The sequence below is a fragment of the Aquarana catesbeiana genome, linkage group LG10 (genome assembly GCF_042186555.1).
Source record: "Aquarana catesbeiana isolate 2022-GZ linkage group LG10, ASM4218655v1, whole genome shotgun sequence".
NCBI lineage: Eukaryota > Metazoa > Chordata > Amphibia > Anura > Ranidae > Aquarana > Aquarana catesbeiana.
Window position 1 is genome coordinate 125,368,531 of NC_133333.1, and position 18,880 is coordinate 125,387,410.

The 18,880-nt window shown below is 42.4% G+C and overlaps 1 protein-coding gene across 7 annotated transcripts in view; it reads left to right on the forward strand.

Annotated features, from left to right (window-relative positions):
- The window catches only part of GRIK4 (glutamate ionotropic receptor kainate type subunit 4), a 925,106-nt gene that overhangs the window by 538,310 nt on the left and 367,916 nt on the right, over positions 1-18,880 (forward strand). For 5 of the 7 annotated variants that reach the window (XM_073602576.1, XM_073602569.1, XM_073602570.1 and 2 more), the window contains one exon: positions 11,787-11,951. The exons of 1 other annotated variant lie outside the window; for it this stretch is intronic. In XM_073602576.1, the coding sequence (XP_073458677.1) occupies positions 11,787-11,951 (165 nt within the window). Of the gene's footprint in view, positions 1-11,786; positions 11,952-18,880 lie in introns of those variants that run through there. One more of the 7 variants, XM_073602575.1, reaches the window with a different exon arrangement.

Here is an 18,880-nt window from a genome sequence, read left to right on the forward strand (position 1 = left end):
ATGGCCGTTCTTTTTGGCAGACACCTTTCCAGGATAATTCAGTTGTTTCTTTATTCATTGATGCAGCTGGGAACGGGTTATGGTGCCTTTTATCAGGGTCATTGGTTGGCTGCACGTTGGCCTGATTGTTGGCTTTCGTTGGGCTATACCAAAAATGTTGTACTCCTTGAATTGTTTCCGATTCTGGTTTCCTTGGATATTTGGGGTGTTCACCTTCGCAATTCTCGTTTGTTGTTCCATTCTGATAATAAAGAGGTTGCCTATGCGATCAATTGCTTGTCTTCTAAGTCTTTGCCTGTGTTGGCTGTTTTGCGTTGCATTGTTCTTAAATGTTTAGAACTTAATATTTGGATTAAAGTTAAATACATCCCTGGATACACTAATGTGATTGCTGATTCTCTTTCCCGTTTTCAGATAGATCGGTTTCGCGCTCTGGTACCGGAAGCGGATCTCCTTGGTCTACCTTGCCCGGAACGTCTATGGTTCGTGGTCTGCGATCTGTGAATTCTGCCTTGATGAACTCTCTTGCTCCTTCCACGTGGGCGAATTACAATGCCGCGTGGTCTTTGTGGAATGTCTTTTTGACCTCTTTAGGTTTTCCTTCTAGTTGTATTTCTGAGACTTTGGTTTTGCGTTTTTTGGATTTTTTGATGCAACGCAATTATTCATATTCGCATATTGTTAAAATATTGGCGGGGATTTCTTTCTTTTTTAAAAGCCGTGGCTTTCCGCCTTGTTCTTCCTTTTTCTTAGTTAAGCAGTCCCTTAAGGGTTACCGTAAACACAGTTACCGTAGTGATACTCGTGTTCCGGTCACTTTCTCTCTTTTGCGACGTTTGATGGCTGCCTCTGCCTTTGTTTGTTATTCTACTGCTGAGGCTTTACTTTTTAAGGTTTCTTTTAGTTTGTTATTTTTTGGGGCTTTTCGTATTTCAGAATTGCTACCTAGGTCTTCATCCTCTCTGGGAGGTTTGTGGTTTTCTGATGTTTCCATGGGCCCTGATTTTATTAAAATATTTCTGCGATTCAGCAAGACTGATCAGTTGGGGAGGGGTCGGTGGATTGTTATTCCGCGATCCTTCGGTTCACCGGTTTGCGCCTTCTTCTGGTTGTCTGCATATTTGCCGTCTCGGCCCCTTGGTTCACCACAATTGTTGCTTCACGACTCTGGTTCTCCACTTACTCAGCGCCAGTTTTCGGCTGTCCTTAAAAAATGTCTGCTTTATCTCAATTTGCCCCATTTACGTGTTACCAGTCATTCATTTCGTATTGGCGCAGCGACTGAGGCGGCCAAGTTGGGTTTCTCTGAGTCCGATATTAAAAAGTTGGGTGGTTGGAAATCAGACTGTTATCTTTCCTATATTAGACCTAATTAATGTTTTTTCTGATTTTAGGTTCTTCGAACGCTGTATGGCTTATTGGACATTCATTCGTTTACTGGGCCCATGTTCCAGCCTCCAACAGAGTCTATGGACTTAATTTAAATTTAGACGGTGCGAATATTGTTTGGCATGGTTACCGTGTAATGTCTTGGTTTGCTCTTCATTCTTTATTAACGGAATTGCTTTCTTCTTTCTCTAGTCCTGATGTAGTTATTATTCATTTGGGGGGTAATGATTTGGGGATTCATAAAACTTTAGATTTGGTTTCCCAAATTAAACTTGATTTTCTTCATTTACGCTCTGTTCTCCCCTCCTCGGTTCTGATTTTTTCAGAGATTGTTCCGCGATTGAAATGGTTAATTGATCCTGATCTCTTATATCTTGAGAAAATCAGAAGGAGGGTGAACAGACTTATCAATAAATTTATGCCCTCTGTTCAAGGTTTTTCTTATAGACATACTGATTTGGAAGGTGGATTGTATGGGCTTTATCGCCCTGATATGGTCCATCTTTCTGATATAGGGCTTGATATATTTAACTTGGATTTGCAAACTTGTGTGGAATTGGCCGTGGCCCGAGTGGGGTGCCATGCTATATGAATATAGCCTGGCGTTTGGGGTATGGTGTACTAACGTTAAAGACGTATATATATATGGTTCGAGCTTTAATGGCTGAACTATTTGGTTTAATTGTTTGAATATAGTTCGAGCTTTGATGGCTGAACTATTATTGTTTTGGTATGATTTTAGTAAGCTAATTGGTATTTTTTATTATGCCAATAATAAAGGACCACGGCCATTTTTATCCAAGTCTATAGTCTGTTTGTATTTATTTTAATTTATTATCATTATATTGTACATCAGTTTTCAGCCTCTGATCCCATGAAAGGCAGGAGAAGCTCATTAGCGACCCCTCCCTATGGGAACAGGGACTGAAACAAATAGGCAGTTATTGTAGTGTTAATTATTGATCAGTTAACTGTTATCAATAAACTTTATTAAAAAATTCTGGAAGCTTCTACGAAAGGTCAGGTGACTAGAAGTACCAATAAGAAGAAAGAAGAATATTAACGGTCATCAGACCAACGGCAGCACTTCAAGAAGAAACATCCCTCCCTCCCTCCCTATGTCGTGGTTCTTGTTATGTGGCTGGTCCCTTCTGCTGTAAGGGGGTATGGTGTACTAACGTTAAAGACGTATATATATATGGTTCGAGCTTTAGTGGCTGAACTATTTGGTTTAATTGTTTGAATATAGTTCGAGCTTTGATGGCTGAACTATTATTGTTTTGGTATGATTTTAGTAAGCTAATTGGTATTTTTTATTATGCCAATAATAAAGGACCACGGCCATTTTTATCCAAGTCTATAGTCTGTTTGTATTTATTTTAATTTATTATCATTATATTGTACATCAGTTTTCAGCCTCGGATCCCATTGTTCTTAAGTTGATTCTGTTTGTAAGTCGGAACAGGTACATTTTTTAAGTGTAGCTGCAGCGAAAAAAAAATGATTTTTACGTTTTTTGGATAGAATAAGGAAGGGTTAACACCCCTGTAATGTTTGTTTTGCTGTCTGTGTCACTGCTCAGACTTCACCTCACTTTCTGTCCCAATGACAATTGGACTTTGAAAATTTTGGGTTGTTATGGAAACAAAGATTGGTAATAAAGCATCAGTGGAGGTACCTTTTTCCCATAATAACTTACAGGAATGAATTTCCCTTCCTAGGGGTATATTTCCTCTCACTTCCTGTTTTCTCCCTCTGTTTGTAAGTAGGGGTCATTTGTAAGTTTGATGTTTGTAACTAGGGGACTGCCTGTATATGTGATGGTGCTTTGATGTCCTCATGCTTGCACGTGCATGGGTGTGACAGGGTTTGTGACATTGTTACTCTTGGAAGTGAGGAGCACTGGGTCTAGGCCCCACCTGCTGGATGCCCAGCAACAAGGCGGGACCTATGAAGGATATAAAACGTAGTTGGAAATGGCAGGTTGTTCTTCCCTTACTCACCACTGTTTGGGCATGTTACTGGGGACATTTGGTTTTGACCGAACACTGATCTGGTGCATCCACATTGCATCTTTGTGGTATGTAAATTGTCTCCTCCAATTTAATGTGATTTTTATATCCACTAGAATTAAGCTGCTTGATTGCAGGGACTCTGAAAGGTCACCATTCTTTTTCTTTTTCCCAACCTGTGTTAGGCTGGCCATACATGGAGCGAATTTCTTTCCTGCAACCATAGATTGCAGGAGAGAAATTTGCTTGATTCCCCCACCAACACAGACAATGTTGATGTGGCAATCCCTCCTGCTGGACCATTGTCTTCTCTAGGCCGGGGGGTGGGGAAGGGCGGGGGAAGCTGTCCCTGCCAGGGGAAGACAATGATTATCGCTGGCTGCTATAGCAATAATAATCGCATAGCGAAACCGGCAGGCTGGTTGTACACAAGTTGATTGATCGGTACATTTAGCAGGCCCATTTATGGTTCGAATCTTGACCGGTTCAGCAGGAGATTCCAACCGTGTATGGCCAGCCTTAGTGAGGGGGCTCTTTATTTTCCACCTGATAGTGCCCTGATGGCAAACAGCCAGATAGAGATGTGTCAGTGATTTTACTATGTAAAATACTTATTGATATGTAAATAATTGGAATCATTGAAACATTTAGGTATATATATTAATATATATATATATATATATATATATATATATATATATATATATATATATATATATATATATAAATATATATTCATTTTTTCTTTTTCTTTTTTTTTTTATTATGAACATATATGCTAAGGATTTTTAATCTTTGTACAAAATAAACAATTTTGCTGTGGTCTCTCTAATGTTGCTTGAAAAATTCCCTATTCCCTATCAATTTTCATAAGCTGCATAAAAACATGTCTTTCACCCATGAATTATTACTGATCTTTTTTTTCCTAACTAAAGCAATAGCAAAATCTGTATTTTTTAAAATATTTTGGTAAAATAAGTGCACTTTTAAAAAAATATCAGAATGCTGAGAGATATGCATTCACTCTACAAGTACATACATGGTACACATATAAACAGTATTAGCCAGCAATGTTAATACAATTTAAAAAAAAAAACTTTCTTAGTGTTTTAGTTCTTGCAGAAGCCATTAAAACCCAGTAATCAAAAGTCTGTTTATGCTAATGATTTTACAGTGCAAATTATAACAACTCAATAGCATGTGTCTTGCTTTACGAAATTGCAAACACATTGCCCAGATGCAGTTTTGACATATTTAACCACAGTTTGTGTCTCCTGTGGAGAAGCATTAGCTAGTGAGCTGGAGTGTGGAAGGGGGAAACAGTTGAGTTATTTTTGCAAATATTCTCTTATTGCTGAATCTCTCTGTAGCTAAACTGACAGAGCTAATGTTTGATGTCAGGCACAGGCATAGAATCTGATGAGAGGGATTTAGAGGCAACTGGGAATAGACGCAAAGCCTTTAGTGTGCAAGGCAGATGTCTTTCAGAGGACCTTGCTTTAATGTCATGGACATCAGAGACTTTTGATATGGACACATTGCTATTACACAACGAATATGCTATTACTCTTATAAAATGTGATACAGAGCTTAGCATAGTCCATCAGTAGTGAAGGATTATTTTTGTGATTAATTCTCTTTTTATTTTTTTCACCTTTTTCCTGTGTGAGTAAGCAGCTACAGAGTCAACTAAGAAATAGCTATTTCCCTAAATCTTAACCTTCGCTCTTGTTTTTCTTTAAATTTTGTCTGATTTACTAATGGAATAAACAAGAGGTTTGATAAACTACAAGCCTAGGGTTTGGATTTTGTGTGTGTGCAAATGTGTGAGAATGTTCACACGCACAACTGCAATCCAAGAACATATCCAAATGATGGTACATTGATGTACTGACGTTTGCCTGGCATATCATGTGACATGACCCCAACTCCAGACCAGCTGCTCTCTCCCCTCTTCTTTACCATGTACTGTATCTCCTCCCCAGTGTCAGTGACAGTTTCAATATTGCAGTCAGTCCTGACTGAATAAGCCCTAGTGCCAACTGTTGAGGGTGGGTGGAAGAAAAATGACTATAAATACAGGGCAGTCATATATGTATTTGGATGGTTGGCATTTATGCTAAGTGTTGAGTGTGCATATTGAACAGTACAATTTTGTGCAATGCGTGTACAGTATATGTGGGCAGCTCATGCATCTGACTTTTCTATCACTTGCATTTATAATCCCAGTACAAACTGCATAATCTGGCTAATAATTAGTACATGCCTATAAAGCTTTAGACAACTATTTCTAATGTGAATCACAATATCACATGTTAGTAAGTTTTGAAAAGTAGTGCCCTTTTATCTTCTTAAATTTAATATTAGAGCTAAACTGGGACAAGAGGTTACTGACTACCCTTGATGAAGAAACTTACTTTCTCTAATGTTTAGGGCTCCATTGGTCCCTGAATGTCACCAGCCCTTTCCTATCCCAAACCTCCAAACAGTTGATTACCTCTCTTGCTTTTAAGAGCTCCCTGTTACTTTCCATCACCACCATTGCCATCACCGCCATTACCACTTCTTTGTTTAGCACATGTATGGAAGATATTATAATCTATCAATAGAAAAAAAAAAAGAGAACCACCTATGCTCAGACCTAAGCAGCACTCAATCCCCAATATACCAGAACAAAACAGGAAGACAATTTGCCCATGGGATTTTGCAGAGTGGTGTTAAGTGAAAAAATACATGATGTATAAAAAGTACAACATTTACCGGTATTTCAATTTACATAAAAAACACACATATACATTTCCACATTGAATTAGATAAGAATAAAAATACAATTTCACAAATGTACATTATAAGTGTCAACGTAGTTGGTAAATCATTATCTATTTGCAGAAGCTGTAATCTCTATGCATTTTGCAGGACAACACCCACTTCATCAGGAGACAGCCAAAGTTGGTTTATGTGTACATCTGTGGAAAGACCATGTCATACAAAGTAAAATAAGCAGACATTGAAATATATTTAAGGTAAATGCGCAGCACCTTAAATCCCAAAAGACAATCCAGGAACAAACGTTCAATAGCAGTTCAATCTGCGATAGACAGGGAGACCCATCACCAGCACCCTACAATACAGATGAGTACCCCATGTGGTGGACCCTCACCACAAAGGTCGCATCAGCTTATGTAAAGTAAACTCAGGTAAGAAGGAAGCCCATCAATCTTCATACACTTAGTGGCAGCAGACCGCATAGTGGATGCAGCAAACCTAGATGTGACTCCTTGTTCAAAAATTACCCTCCAGCGGTAATCATCAAATATGTGTCATCCCATGCAGACAAAAGGAGATAAACCTCATTGCGCAGTACATCATAACAATATTTATTCGGATAAAAACGATTGAAATTGCACTCACATTGCTGACAAACACAAGCAAGCTCTGTTTGTTTGTATGCAGCCTTTCCCCACCTCCTCCTGGCAATGTGACGCTACTGCATGCTGGGACACGGCGGCCATATTTCTGGTGGGGAAAGGCTATGTTATGATGTACTGCGCAATGAGGTTTATCTCCTTTTGTCTGCATGGGATGACATAAATTTGATGTTTACCACTGGAGGGTAATTTTTGAACAAGGAGAGTCACATCCAGGTTTGCTGCATCCACTATCCGGTCTGCTGCCACTAAATGTATGAAGATTGATGATTCTTACCTGAGTTTACTTTACATACGCTGATGTGACCTTTGTGATGAGGGTCCACCACATGGGGTAAGCGTCTGTATTGTCGGGTGCTGTTGATGGGTCTCCCTATTCCCTGTCTATCGCAGATTGAACTACTATTGAACTTTTGTTCCTGGATTGTCCTTTTGGCATTTAAAGCACTGCACACTTACCATATATATCTTATTATTGACTTCCTTCAATATTGTGCTGGCTGCTGACATCTTATTGAGCCAACAGATACTAAAGATCTGTAGCGCAACAAATTCTTATTATTTTTAATGAAATATATAGAAAGTACATACATTTTAATAAGTGGAATCCACTGACATATACAGGGTATACTCACATAACGGTGAAAGAACGTAGAAAACAAGGCCATGTAATAAAAGGCAAAAAAAAGTGATATCTGGATCTCAATGCTGTGAATCTTCACAGCGAGGTTACCCCGGGAGCTAAGGGTAGGCGGCAGGCTGGTGACCAGGAGGCAGGGCATGAGGAGAGGACCCCCTCTGCAGACCCCCTGAAAAAGGGAATAGCACAAGCAATGGAGGAAAAAAAGGTGAAAATGACACAGTGATCGAAAAATAAAAATTAAAGAAATTGCGCACTTGATGGCATGCCTGGAAGGATATTGTATTATAAGTACTTTATATCCAAAATGGATGTGAACTAACGTTACTATGACTAAAATCAGGCAATAGACAGACACAAAAAGTATGAATGCCTAAAGGAGTATGAACCTAAACTATCAGGTATAAAGGGTAAATATCAAAGTAACATGCGTTTCCGCTCTATTGGATAAAAGTGAGTAGATTTGGAAGATCATACTGTCTATTATGGATTACAAAGATCCAATATAATCTATTAGTATATAAAGAAGTAAAACGGAGAGTAGAGTTCACAAAAGATTAGAGTTTACACTCTACTTCCAGTACAGTAATATGCAATATACAGTGAGGTCTTGCCCATTGAGAATTCACCATATCTGTCTTATTCACCCAGGCTCTGGATACAGACATTTATCCTGCCCAGAACCTTACAGAACATTGTGACATCTCCAAAATGAGTGCCTAAAACTCCTTTCAAGCTGGAAAGTTTCCAGCAAGAAGTACAAGACCATTTCAGGTCAACACCACTGGCCGGGTCTGAAGAAAATAGCTAAAATAGTCACACATGACAACTTGGGGAAGAATCTGGAAGCTATTGCCACCTGTTAAGTGAGCCTCATCACAAAAACTTTAAGGGGAGGTTTGATGTATTCTAACTGAGGTTCGACTTTCAGATGTTGAGGATCCAAGTGTCTGAAACTGTGACCTGTATCAGCCAATTGGAGGACTAATTTGCCACTTTGAACACTAAAGCAATATTACACTGCATCTGAGCATCACAAACCAAAGACGCATTTTTAATTGATTTTTAATATTCAAAATCACATCTATCCATCCATGTCTCCATACTTTATTTTGCTGAAAAATCACTTTGAAAAACACACCCTAGCATTTCTGGCTGTGACTATCTTGAGTAAGGGCAGATGCAGGAAGGGCAGGAAGCATTTACTTCCTGGAATCCATCTGCCCTTGGCTCAGCCATGCAGGCAGGAGGGTGTGCTTAGCTGAGAAAACCCCTCCTCCCCTCCTGACGACTCCTGGGATGTATGACATCATTTCATCATCATCCTAGGTATGGGAACCAGGAGGTAACTGAAAAAAAAGTAAAAAAAAATTAAACATGTAAATATAATAAACTTTCCTATATATTTACTAATGCTTGTGGCATAATGATTTTAAAAAATCAATGGCTCCAGAACAGAATTATCCTTGCAAAATTGGTCAGAGGATCAAGCAAATGATCTGCACAGATCCAACATTAGGATGGTAGAACTGCTAGACTGGAGTAGCTGATAATAAAGTTTTTTGGCTGTGTGCAGTTTCCAGAAGCCCTTTTGGTTGAAAGGGTACAAAGGATCTCCCTTAAAGTGGTTGTAAACTCTCACATATACTCAGTGAAGTGAACAGCCTCAGATGATACACAGAGATGAAACAAATCCTCCTACATAGGTTTTACTTGTTTATCTGCAGTCTTCTCTTCCCTACACCCCTTCAAAAGGGCAAAAAAGTGTTCAAATCTTTCTGCATCTGACAGGAGCAAAGAGGAGGGGGTGGAGAGGCTGAAGTTACAGTGTGTGAGAGCTGATTGGAGAAAAGGAACACACCCCGCTTCACACAGCAGAACTATGTTCTGAATAGAAAAGCTATGTGCAAAACTCCCTCCCCGACACAAATTTTATCTTGTGTCGGGAAAACGTCTCAGAAGTGATTCATGCTGATAACAGAGGAAGAATGCACCAGAGAGAAACGACACTTAGAGCTTTGGAGTGAGATTAGTAAACACTACCGATATACAGTATCTCACAAAAAGGGAGTACACCCCTCACATTTTTGTAAATATTTTATTATATCTTTTCATGTGACAACACTGAAGAAATGACACTTTGCTACAGTGTAAAGTAGTGAGCGTACAGCTTGTATACCAATGTAAAATTTGCTGTCCCCTCAAAATAACTCAACACACAGCCATTAATGTCTAAACTGCTGGCAACAAAAGTGAGTACACCCCTAAGTGAAAATGTCCAAATTGGGCCCAAAGTGTCAATATTTTGTGTGGCCACCATTATTTTCCAGCACTGCCTTAACCCTCTTGGGCATGGAGTTCACCAGAGATTCACAGGTTGCCACTGGAGTCCTCTTCCACTCCTCCAAGATGACATCATGGAGCTGGTGCATCATCTTTAGAAGAGTCTTCCTTCTGGGATAACAGCCATGCAGACTAATTTGATGCAGTGTGCGGCGTATGGTCTGAGCACTGACAGGCTGGTCCCCCACCCCTTCAGCCTCTGCAGCAATGTTGGCAGCACACATACGTCTATTTCCCAAAGACAACCTCTGGATATGACGCTGAGCACATGCACTCAACTTCTTTGGTCGACCATGGCGAGGCCGGTTCTGAGCAGAACCTGTCCTGTTAAACCGCTGTATGGTCTTGGCCACTGTGCTGCAGTTCAGTTTCAGGGTCTTGGCAGTCTTCTTATAGCCTAGGCCATCTTTATGTAGAGCAACAATTATTTTTTTCACTCCCTCAGGGAGCTCTTTGCCATGAGGTGCCATGTTGAACTTCCAGTGACCAGTGTGGTAAAGTGAGAGCGATAACACCAATTTAACACACCTGAGACCTTGTAACACTAACGAGTCACATGACACCGGGGAGGGAAAATAGCTAGTTGGGCCCAATTTGGACATTTTCACTTGGGGTGTACTCACTTTTGTTGCCAGCAGTTTAGACATTAATGACTGCGTGTTGAGTTATTTTGAGGGGACAGCAAATTATCACTGTTATACAAGCTGTACACTCACTACTTTACATTGTAGCAAAGTGTAATTTGGTCAGTGTTGTCACATGAAAAGATATAATAAAATATTTACAAAAATGTGAGGGGTGTACTCACTTTTGTGAGATACTGTATGTGATTTGCTCAGATTCCATGACTGAGGTTTACAACCACTTTAAATCTCCACTTTCTTTTCACCTGGATTTCATGCTGGAAGTTCAACATCAACACAATCAATGTACAGAAAATACCAAATATATATTCATCAATTATCAAATAAGTACACGTGGGGTGTAAAGTTAAAACATCACTCCACCTTGCAAAAACAAATTGCATAGTTTTTTTCATCCCTCCATGAAAATTCATCAAAACATTCTATTAATACATATTCATACAACGATTTAGGCAGATCAAAGATCCTGGGGACCTTGTAGCATATACACATATTTATTGCTTCCCTTACTGCCAGCAATACAAAGATTATTATCTTATAACAAGCTGTGTTCTGTATTTCCTCAAAGATTTCAAGAATATCTTTATCAAATGTTAATTGACACATTTATCCAAGATGAATCTGCTTTATAGCACAAGGTTATTTCATAATCTTCTATCACTTGTAACGCATATGCACTGTGACAAAACCTATTCCAAATTTCTCTGTCTGCACAATGAGTGAACATAAAAAAAAGTTTAAAAATGCTCAAAAACACGCACACATGCATTGATCAAAGATGCACATTGCTACATAACCACCAGTGTAAAATGGGCATTATACAGCTGACCAAAGAGTAAAACTTGTATTGCAAGAAATACCACATGAACAAACTACAGCAATATTACAGTCACAGCAAACAGCTGAAGAATTGACCAATACTTTACCTGAAACACTGTATTTTTGGTGTGCTTTCCCTGCTGAAGTCATTGGGGTTAATTTACTAAAGGCAAATCCACTGTGAACTACTAGTGCACTGTAAGTGGACTTAGAGGTGCAGTCGCTGTAGATCTGAGGGGAAGATCTGAAATGAGGGGAAGCTCTGCTGATTTCTATCATCCAATCATGTGCAAGCAAAAATGCTGTTTTTTATTGTCCTTGCATGTCCCCCTCAGATCTACAGCAACTGCACTTCCAAGTGCACTTGCAATGCACTTCCAAGTTCATTTGAAGTGCACTTGTAGTGCAGAGTGGATTTGCTTTTAGTAAATAACCCCCATTGTGTGGTATAACAGTGCCACAAAAGGTAGAAAAGTAAAGAAAATAAAGACATCACTTTTTCTTTCACCAGCTGCCATTCTGGATGATCCCATGGAATGCAGTAGAGGAGAGAGACTTTCCATTACATTGGCCAAGGACAGAATAAATAGAAACCCTGAGAGACAAGGAAAATCCAAGCTTGAGGTAGACATCTTTGAGCTTCTGAGAGACAGCGAGTATGAAACAGCAGAAACAAGTACGTATTTTTTTTTTTTCTAATACTACAAAAATACAGATATGCTACAGACTCAAGATGGTGTGATTGTATCTGTTGCCTGAAACTTCCTCTAGTATTACCAGTAGGGATGGGCCCGAATAGCGAACATTATGAGGCATTCGCGGCAAATTTGAGAGCCGCGGAACACCCCATAATGCACTGCGAGATCGCAGTGCATTGAAGTCTGATGATTGGCCAAAGCACCTAACCTGCATGCTTTGGCCAATCACAGCGCACTCTGCTGTGAGAGCCATGATTGGCCAAAAGCAGGGTGCCTTTAGCCAATCATAGGTCAGGGGGCTAGGTCCATGCCCCACACTATATAAGGCTGCTTACACGGCGGCTATATATAGTGTTATAATTGAGAGAACGTTAGCTAGAGGCAGGTTAGTTAGTGGCGTGCAGGCAGTTTAGTATATTAGAAGGCCAGTATGGTGGACTGAATTTATGGGAGCAGCCCGGAGGGTATTTAAGCTGACAACTTCCCCTTCCTCTTTGTCAGTTCCAGTGCACGATACTACATGTCACTGGGCTGACTCTTCCCAGCTCAGCTCATGTTCATGAGTCCGTTTGTTCGATTACACCTGTCTTGCAGCTTCTCCTTGCGTGGTCTTCGTCTGCAGTTCTCATTTGCTGTTGCAGGTAGGGTTCAAACCTTTTCGTTCATACTCAATGTTGCGATTTATGTTTCCTATCCTGCATCCCTTTTCATTCTTAGCTGCCTCTGAGTTGTTGTCGGTCATGTCCTGTCATCATTCGGCACAGGTGTAGTAGATTCACATGTTCTCTCAGCCTTGCTTGTCATCTCAACCACAAACATACGTTTCATTTGTAGATCCAAGACTCCGAGCCACTGTTAGTCATTGTCCGATTTCACTTGTTACAGGCTTCGTTGCTCATAGGATTCACAGTCTATGGGGTTGCCATCTCATCCATTTGGAGATGAGCATGTATTGTTTGCACAGGTTCTGTGGCTGATTGAGGTGGTATTTAGACCCACCTGGTGCCTTCTCTGCACCTGATTAGCCTGGGGGGGCTGGGTGGTTGGTATGGGTTCGGTTTTAGTGTAAGGGGTGGCATACACTCTGCAACCGATTCATATCGGATTCACTTCATACTTTTCAACCAATTTCTTTTACCCTACTACTGATTCATATCAGATACGTTGCATTACCTACCACAGTCTGACTCGTACCTAGTCGCGTCAGCGGCACAACGGTTCGCATCGGATACATCCCGTACCGATTCATACCACTCACGCTCGTACCCTACAAACGATTCGTTATGTCATGCTACTCACTGATTCATATCACTTTCATGCCATACGCATCACTCCGATTCGAGCCTAGTATCCCAGGGGTGACCTTTAGGGGTGGTTCTTACCATACCCTATAATTCGTTATTCATATTATTTCTACTGACCGATTTGGATCACAGCAGCAGCTACATGCATCACAGTCCATTCCAAACCTAGTCGCTCCGGCGGCACAACGGTTCGCATCACGGGTATCCCGCACACCAGCGGTTCCTATATAAACCTAAGATTTGTTACTTATGTCATTTCTACTGACCGATTTGTGTCACATTTACATTTGTACACATCACAATCCGATTCAAACCTAGTCGCATCGGCGGCACAGCGGTTCGCATCACCAGTATCCCACACACCAATTCGTAACAGTCCCTATCACAAATCTACGATTCGTATGCTACGTCGCTGTTCGTTCCTACATATACAATTTCTACTATCCTTTTTCTTTTTCTCCTATCGGTAGGTGACCTTTTCTTGCAATCGCTGCAAGATATGCATCTCATCATAACTCCTTGCAATCGCTGCAAGATACGCATCTTATCATAACTCCTTACGTTAGTTCTAACTCCAGGCGTTAGTTCTGTCACATATGTCTATACATGACACTCTGTTTTCAAAGGGAGACCCTTCACCTCGCAGACAAGGTCGCTTAACAGTAGTCTTGCTGGCAGTACAAGTGTTAGCAGGCCGTGCACATGTCACCTACTACAGACCGCAACATTCCTACATAAGCCGTACCAGACTTCTACTTCTCGCCCCAGTACGCCCTGGGGTTCTGGTCTTCAGGTTTGTGCTTGCCACAGACAGGCACCCAAGCTATCGGTTATCTGGCCAGTCACCTCCTGGCCCACCTCGGTCGCCACGCACTCTTCTGAGTTTTCTAAATTTCCACTTTACATAAGTTCTGCACAACAGAACTCTGTCAGCTCCTGTCTACACCTATCATTCCTTTTTCTGTACTTCTCCCTCTTTCCTGAGTTTTCTCTTTACCACTCCGCTCTCTATCCTATGGCTATTACTCCTCTTAAATATGAGCACCCCGCCCCCTTTTGTCTTCTGGCCGGAGCCATGTCACAGGCTGGCAGCGAGGACTTCACACCTGCTCCAGTTAACCCCCAGGCGGGCTCAGAGCGTGGCTGCCTGCAGTCCCTCAGGGGACGGAACATCCCCAAACTCATAGCTGAGCTCAATCGCAGGGATATTCCCTTTCCTGCTATGGCCAGGAAGGCAGAGCTTTCCAGGCTCCTCTTCCCACCTCCAGCTGCAGCTGGGCCCAACAGGCATCCCTACAATCCATCCACAGGGCCCAGCTGCACTCTTTGGTCTCCTCCTTAGCCGCAACATTTCGGACGTCCAGACCAGAGTCACACCTTTGAAAGTTCGCCCACCCATGGCCCTCTCTGACCTGGTCATAGTCCCGATGACAGCTTCTCCTTCTGAAGGTACACCAGGCCCTACACCTATCGTCCTCCCTGCTCATCTTGTCCCGACCAGCGTCGGGGAGTATATATTTGAGGGCAAAGATGTCAATTGGCATCCTTGCTCATCTCAGTCCATGACTTAGCTGACAACAAATCATACGCCTTACAGTCGTAAGCTGTCAGCCACTGAGTTCGTCTTGGCCTTCGGGATGTTCAGAGACGTACTTTGTTCAGCCACCCTCAGCAGGAGGGAGGAGCTGGACTTATACTTTCACAAATATGGAGGTTTTGCCTTTTACGACTACCATCGGTCGTTTTCAGCCAAAGCAGCAGCTAGACTTGCCCAGTTCCAGATCAGCTCTGACTGGAGCCTTACAGACACGGAACTCTTTTGTCACCACTTCACCCACAAAGCTAACATTTTTGCCCAGTCCCTCACTCAAACCTGTCAAACTAGGCCCAGTGTCACAGGGTTATCCATTATCCGGACGATTTTCTGCTCATCGAACACCTGGACATACCCCCTGGTAGATCTAGACAAGTTAAGAGAGGTCTTAAGAGAGGTCTTCAACAATCTCAATGAACACATAGTGGAAGGCCAAACACATTTCATAAGTTTCTCCGGCATCGTCCGTCCTGGATACGCACGCCATACAGCCTAGCCTGCCTTCTGACAAATTAGCTCCTGTTAGGTCGGTCATTCACGAGTTTACCCGGTCATAGGAGTGTACTAAATGACAGCTGCAGTCCTTGATAGGGATACTCAATTTCGCTATGAGAATTATTCCTCAGGGGCGGTCGTTCATCTCACGGCTCTTAGTCTTTCTCGTCCGAGTGCAGGACCCGTCCTCAGACTAGACCCAGCAGCAATAGCAGACTTGCTTATGTGGGACGAATTCCTCATCAACTGGAATGGCATATCAATGTTTGTCCAACAGTATCAGCTCAGTTGTCCCACGTAGTCACAGATGCTGCAGCCTCCACCGGCTTTGCTGCAATTTTTGGCCATCACTGGTTCGCCACACCTTGGCCTCCGGAAATCTGCTTGATTCCTGTTTTCCCTCGATCTTCGTCATTATTTGAGCTGTACCCAATCATGGCAGCAGCCCAAGTCTGGGGCCACACATGGACAGGTCAGACAGAGCTCTTCACCACAGACAACCAGGCTACAACCGACATCATTAATAAGGGTAGATCCAATTAGCTCCCCGTCATGTCCTTCCTGCGCAGGCTGCTGCAATTATCACTACATTACCAAATTTAACAGTTACTGTGAGCATATCCCTGGCAAGTGCAATGCTGCAGCCGATGCACTGTCCCACTTCAATTTTGTCTCATTCTTCCAGCAGGAACCCGGAGCCGACCCATCATCCACTCCTATCCCACCTTGGTCTCAACTAACAATGAATTGAAGCCACACCTTGCCAATGCAACCTGGCTCATCAACCACTCACTGTCTAGCAACACACTAAAGGCTTATCGCACGGCCTGGAACACCTACCATAGGTTCCTTGCCACTTGTCCCGGAACCACAGCAGATGAGGTCCCTCATGTCCTAGCCTTTATATCTTATTGCCACACACTGCTGGCTCTCGCTTATATCAGCTGGCTCTCGCTCATATCACTATGGGGCTGTACCTGGCTGGTATCCAAGCCACTGTGTCCTTTATCTTATGGTCTCCAAAACGCCACAAACCAGACCCAGAGTGGATATCAACTTCTTTCGAACCAGCAATGCCTGGTGCCCAGCAACGATTTTTGACCGTCTGTACTTTCATCTACCCAGCCAGCCAGTCTCCAGCCCATTACTGCCTTTTCCGGTCAACCCCCTGAGTGGCAGTCAGTTTATTAATTATGTTGGGGTCCTACTGGTCAACTTCGGCCTATACCCCGGGCGGTATTCTGGACATTCCTTTGGATCGGCACAGCCTCAGCCACATCTCAGCACGGAGTACCAGACCATGGGACCAAGAAGCTAGGCAGGTGAAAGTCTGCCTGCTTCGCCAGATATATATTCCAAACCCTCAAGATGGCCCTTTCTCCAAGCTCACTCAATGAGGTTAGAGGCAATAACGATACTTCCCTACCTGGTTATTTTTGGCCCCTTTTCTTGCCATACCTACCAGACGACCAAAAGCCACACCTCAGGTCTATTTATGTTGTGAGTCTTGTCGCGTGTTTATGTGATCCACATTTGTCTCGGTCTTAGGGCCACGACCATAAATTAGAAGGCCAGTATGCTGGCCTGAATTTATGGGAGGAGCTCGGAGGGTATTTAAGCTGACTACTGCCCCTTCCTCTTTGTCAGTTCCAGTGCACGATACCCTCCCTCCCATTTCCCTTTTTACAGCACTTCTCAGCAAATTCTCCTCCACAGTCATTCATTACTTATCTTGGGCATGGCCCCTTTTCTTGCCATACCTACCAGACGACCAAAAGCCACACCTGAGGTCTATGTATGTTGTGAGTCTTGTCGCGTGTTTATGTGATCCACATTTGTCTCGGTCTTAGGGCCACGACCATTATATATATATATATATATATATATATATATATATATATATATATATATTATACACAGTGTAGTGTAGACTATATATACAGTGCAGGCAGTGTATTAATATATACCGTATTTATCGGCATATAACATGCACAGGGGTATAATACGCACCCTAATTTTAAGTGGGAAGTTTCAGGAAAAAACTTTCCACAGCCCCCTGCACAGCACACAGAATCCTGCACATTATGCAGCCCCCTGCACAGTACACAGACTCCTGCACATTATGCAGCCCCCTGCACAGCACACAGAACCCTGCACATTATGCAGCCCCCTGCACGGTACACAGCCCCCTCCCCCTGCACAGTACACAGCCCCCCCTACACTCCCAGGAGACCCCCAGTCTCCTGGAACAGCACTGCCAGCATACTCTAAAGTTAAGAAAAAAATCACTACCAGCCCCTTCTTATACACTGCTCCTCCCGTGTCACTCTCATTGTAAATTGAAGCCTCTAAATACCTCACTAGAGCTGTTCTTTCATGGACCTGGCCACGTGACTGCTCTCCTCTGATTTTCATGGACAGTCACATGACTGCTCTCCTCCTCCAATCTAAAGCTACACATTCAGAGGAGGAGGGGGAGGAGGAGAACGGAGAACTTTGCTCGGCGCCAATGAGGTATTTAGAAGCTTCCATTTACAATGACTCAGTGACACAGGAGAAGTAGTGTATGAGAAGGGGCTGGCAAGTGATTTTTTTCTTAACTTTAGACTATGCTGGCAGTGCTGTCCCAGGGCCAGGAGGTGGGGCGGCAGGTAGGATTGCCACCTTTTCTTCAAGTCAAACCCGAACACTTTAGCAGCGCACAGCAATTTTTTGTTGTTGTATAAACTATACATATATTTTGCCATTAAATAACATTTCCAATCATACAGTGGGGACGGAAAGTATTCAGACCCCCTTAAATTTTTCACTCTTTTTATTATATTGCAGCCATTTGCTTAAATCATTTAAGTTCATTTTTTTTCCTCGTTAATATGCACACTGCACCCCATATTGACATAAAAACACAGAATTGTTGACATTTTTGCAGATTTATTAAAAAAGAAAAACTGAAATATCACATGGTCCTAGGTATTCAGACCCTTTGCTGTGACACTCATATATTTAACTCAGGTGCTGCCCATTTCTTCTGGTCATCCTTGAGATGGTTCTACACCTTCATTTGAGTCCAGCTGTGTTTGATTATACTGATTGGACTTAATTAGGAAAGCCACACACCTGTCTATATAAGACCTTACAGCTCACACAGCTTGAAGAGCTCAGAGACAGAATTGTGGCAAGGCACAGATCTGGCCAAGGTTACAAAAACATTTCTGCTGCACTTAAGGTTCCTAAGAGCACAGTGGCCTTCATAATCCTTAAATGGAAGACGTTTGGGATAACCAGAACCCTTCCTAGAGCTGGCCGTCCAGCCAAACTGAGCTATCGGGGGAGAAGAGCCTTGGTGAGATAGGTAAAGAAGAACCCAAAGATCACTGTGGCTGAGCTCCAGAGATGCAGTCGGGAGATGGGAGAAAGTTGTAGAAAGTCAACCATCACTGCAGTCCTCCACCAGTCGGGGCTTTATGGCAGAGTGGCCCGACAGAAGCCTCTCCTCAGTGCAAGACACATGAAA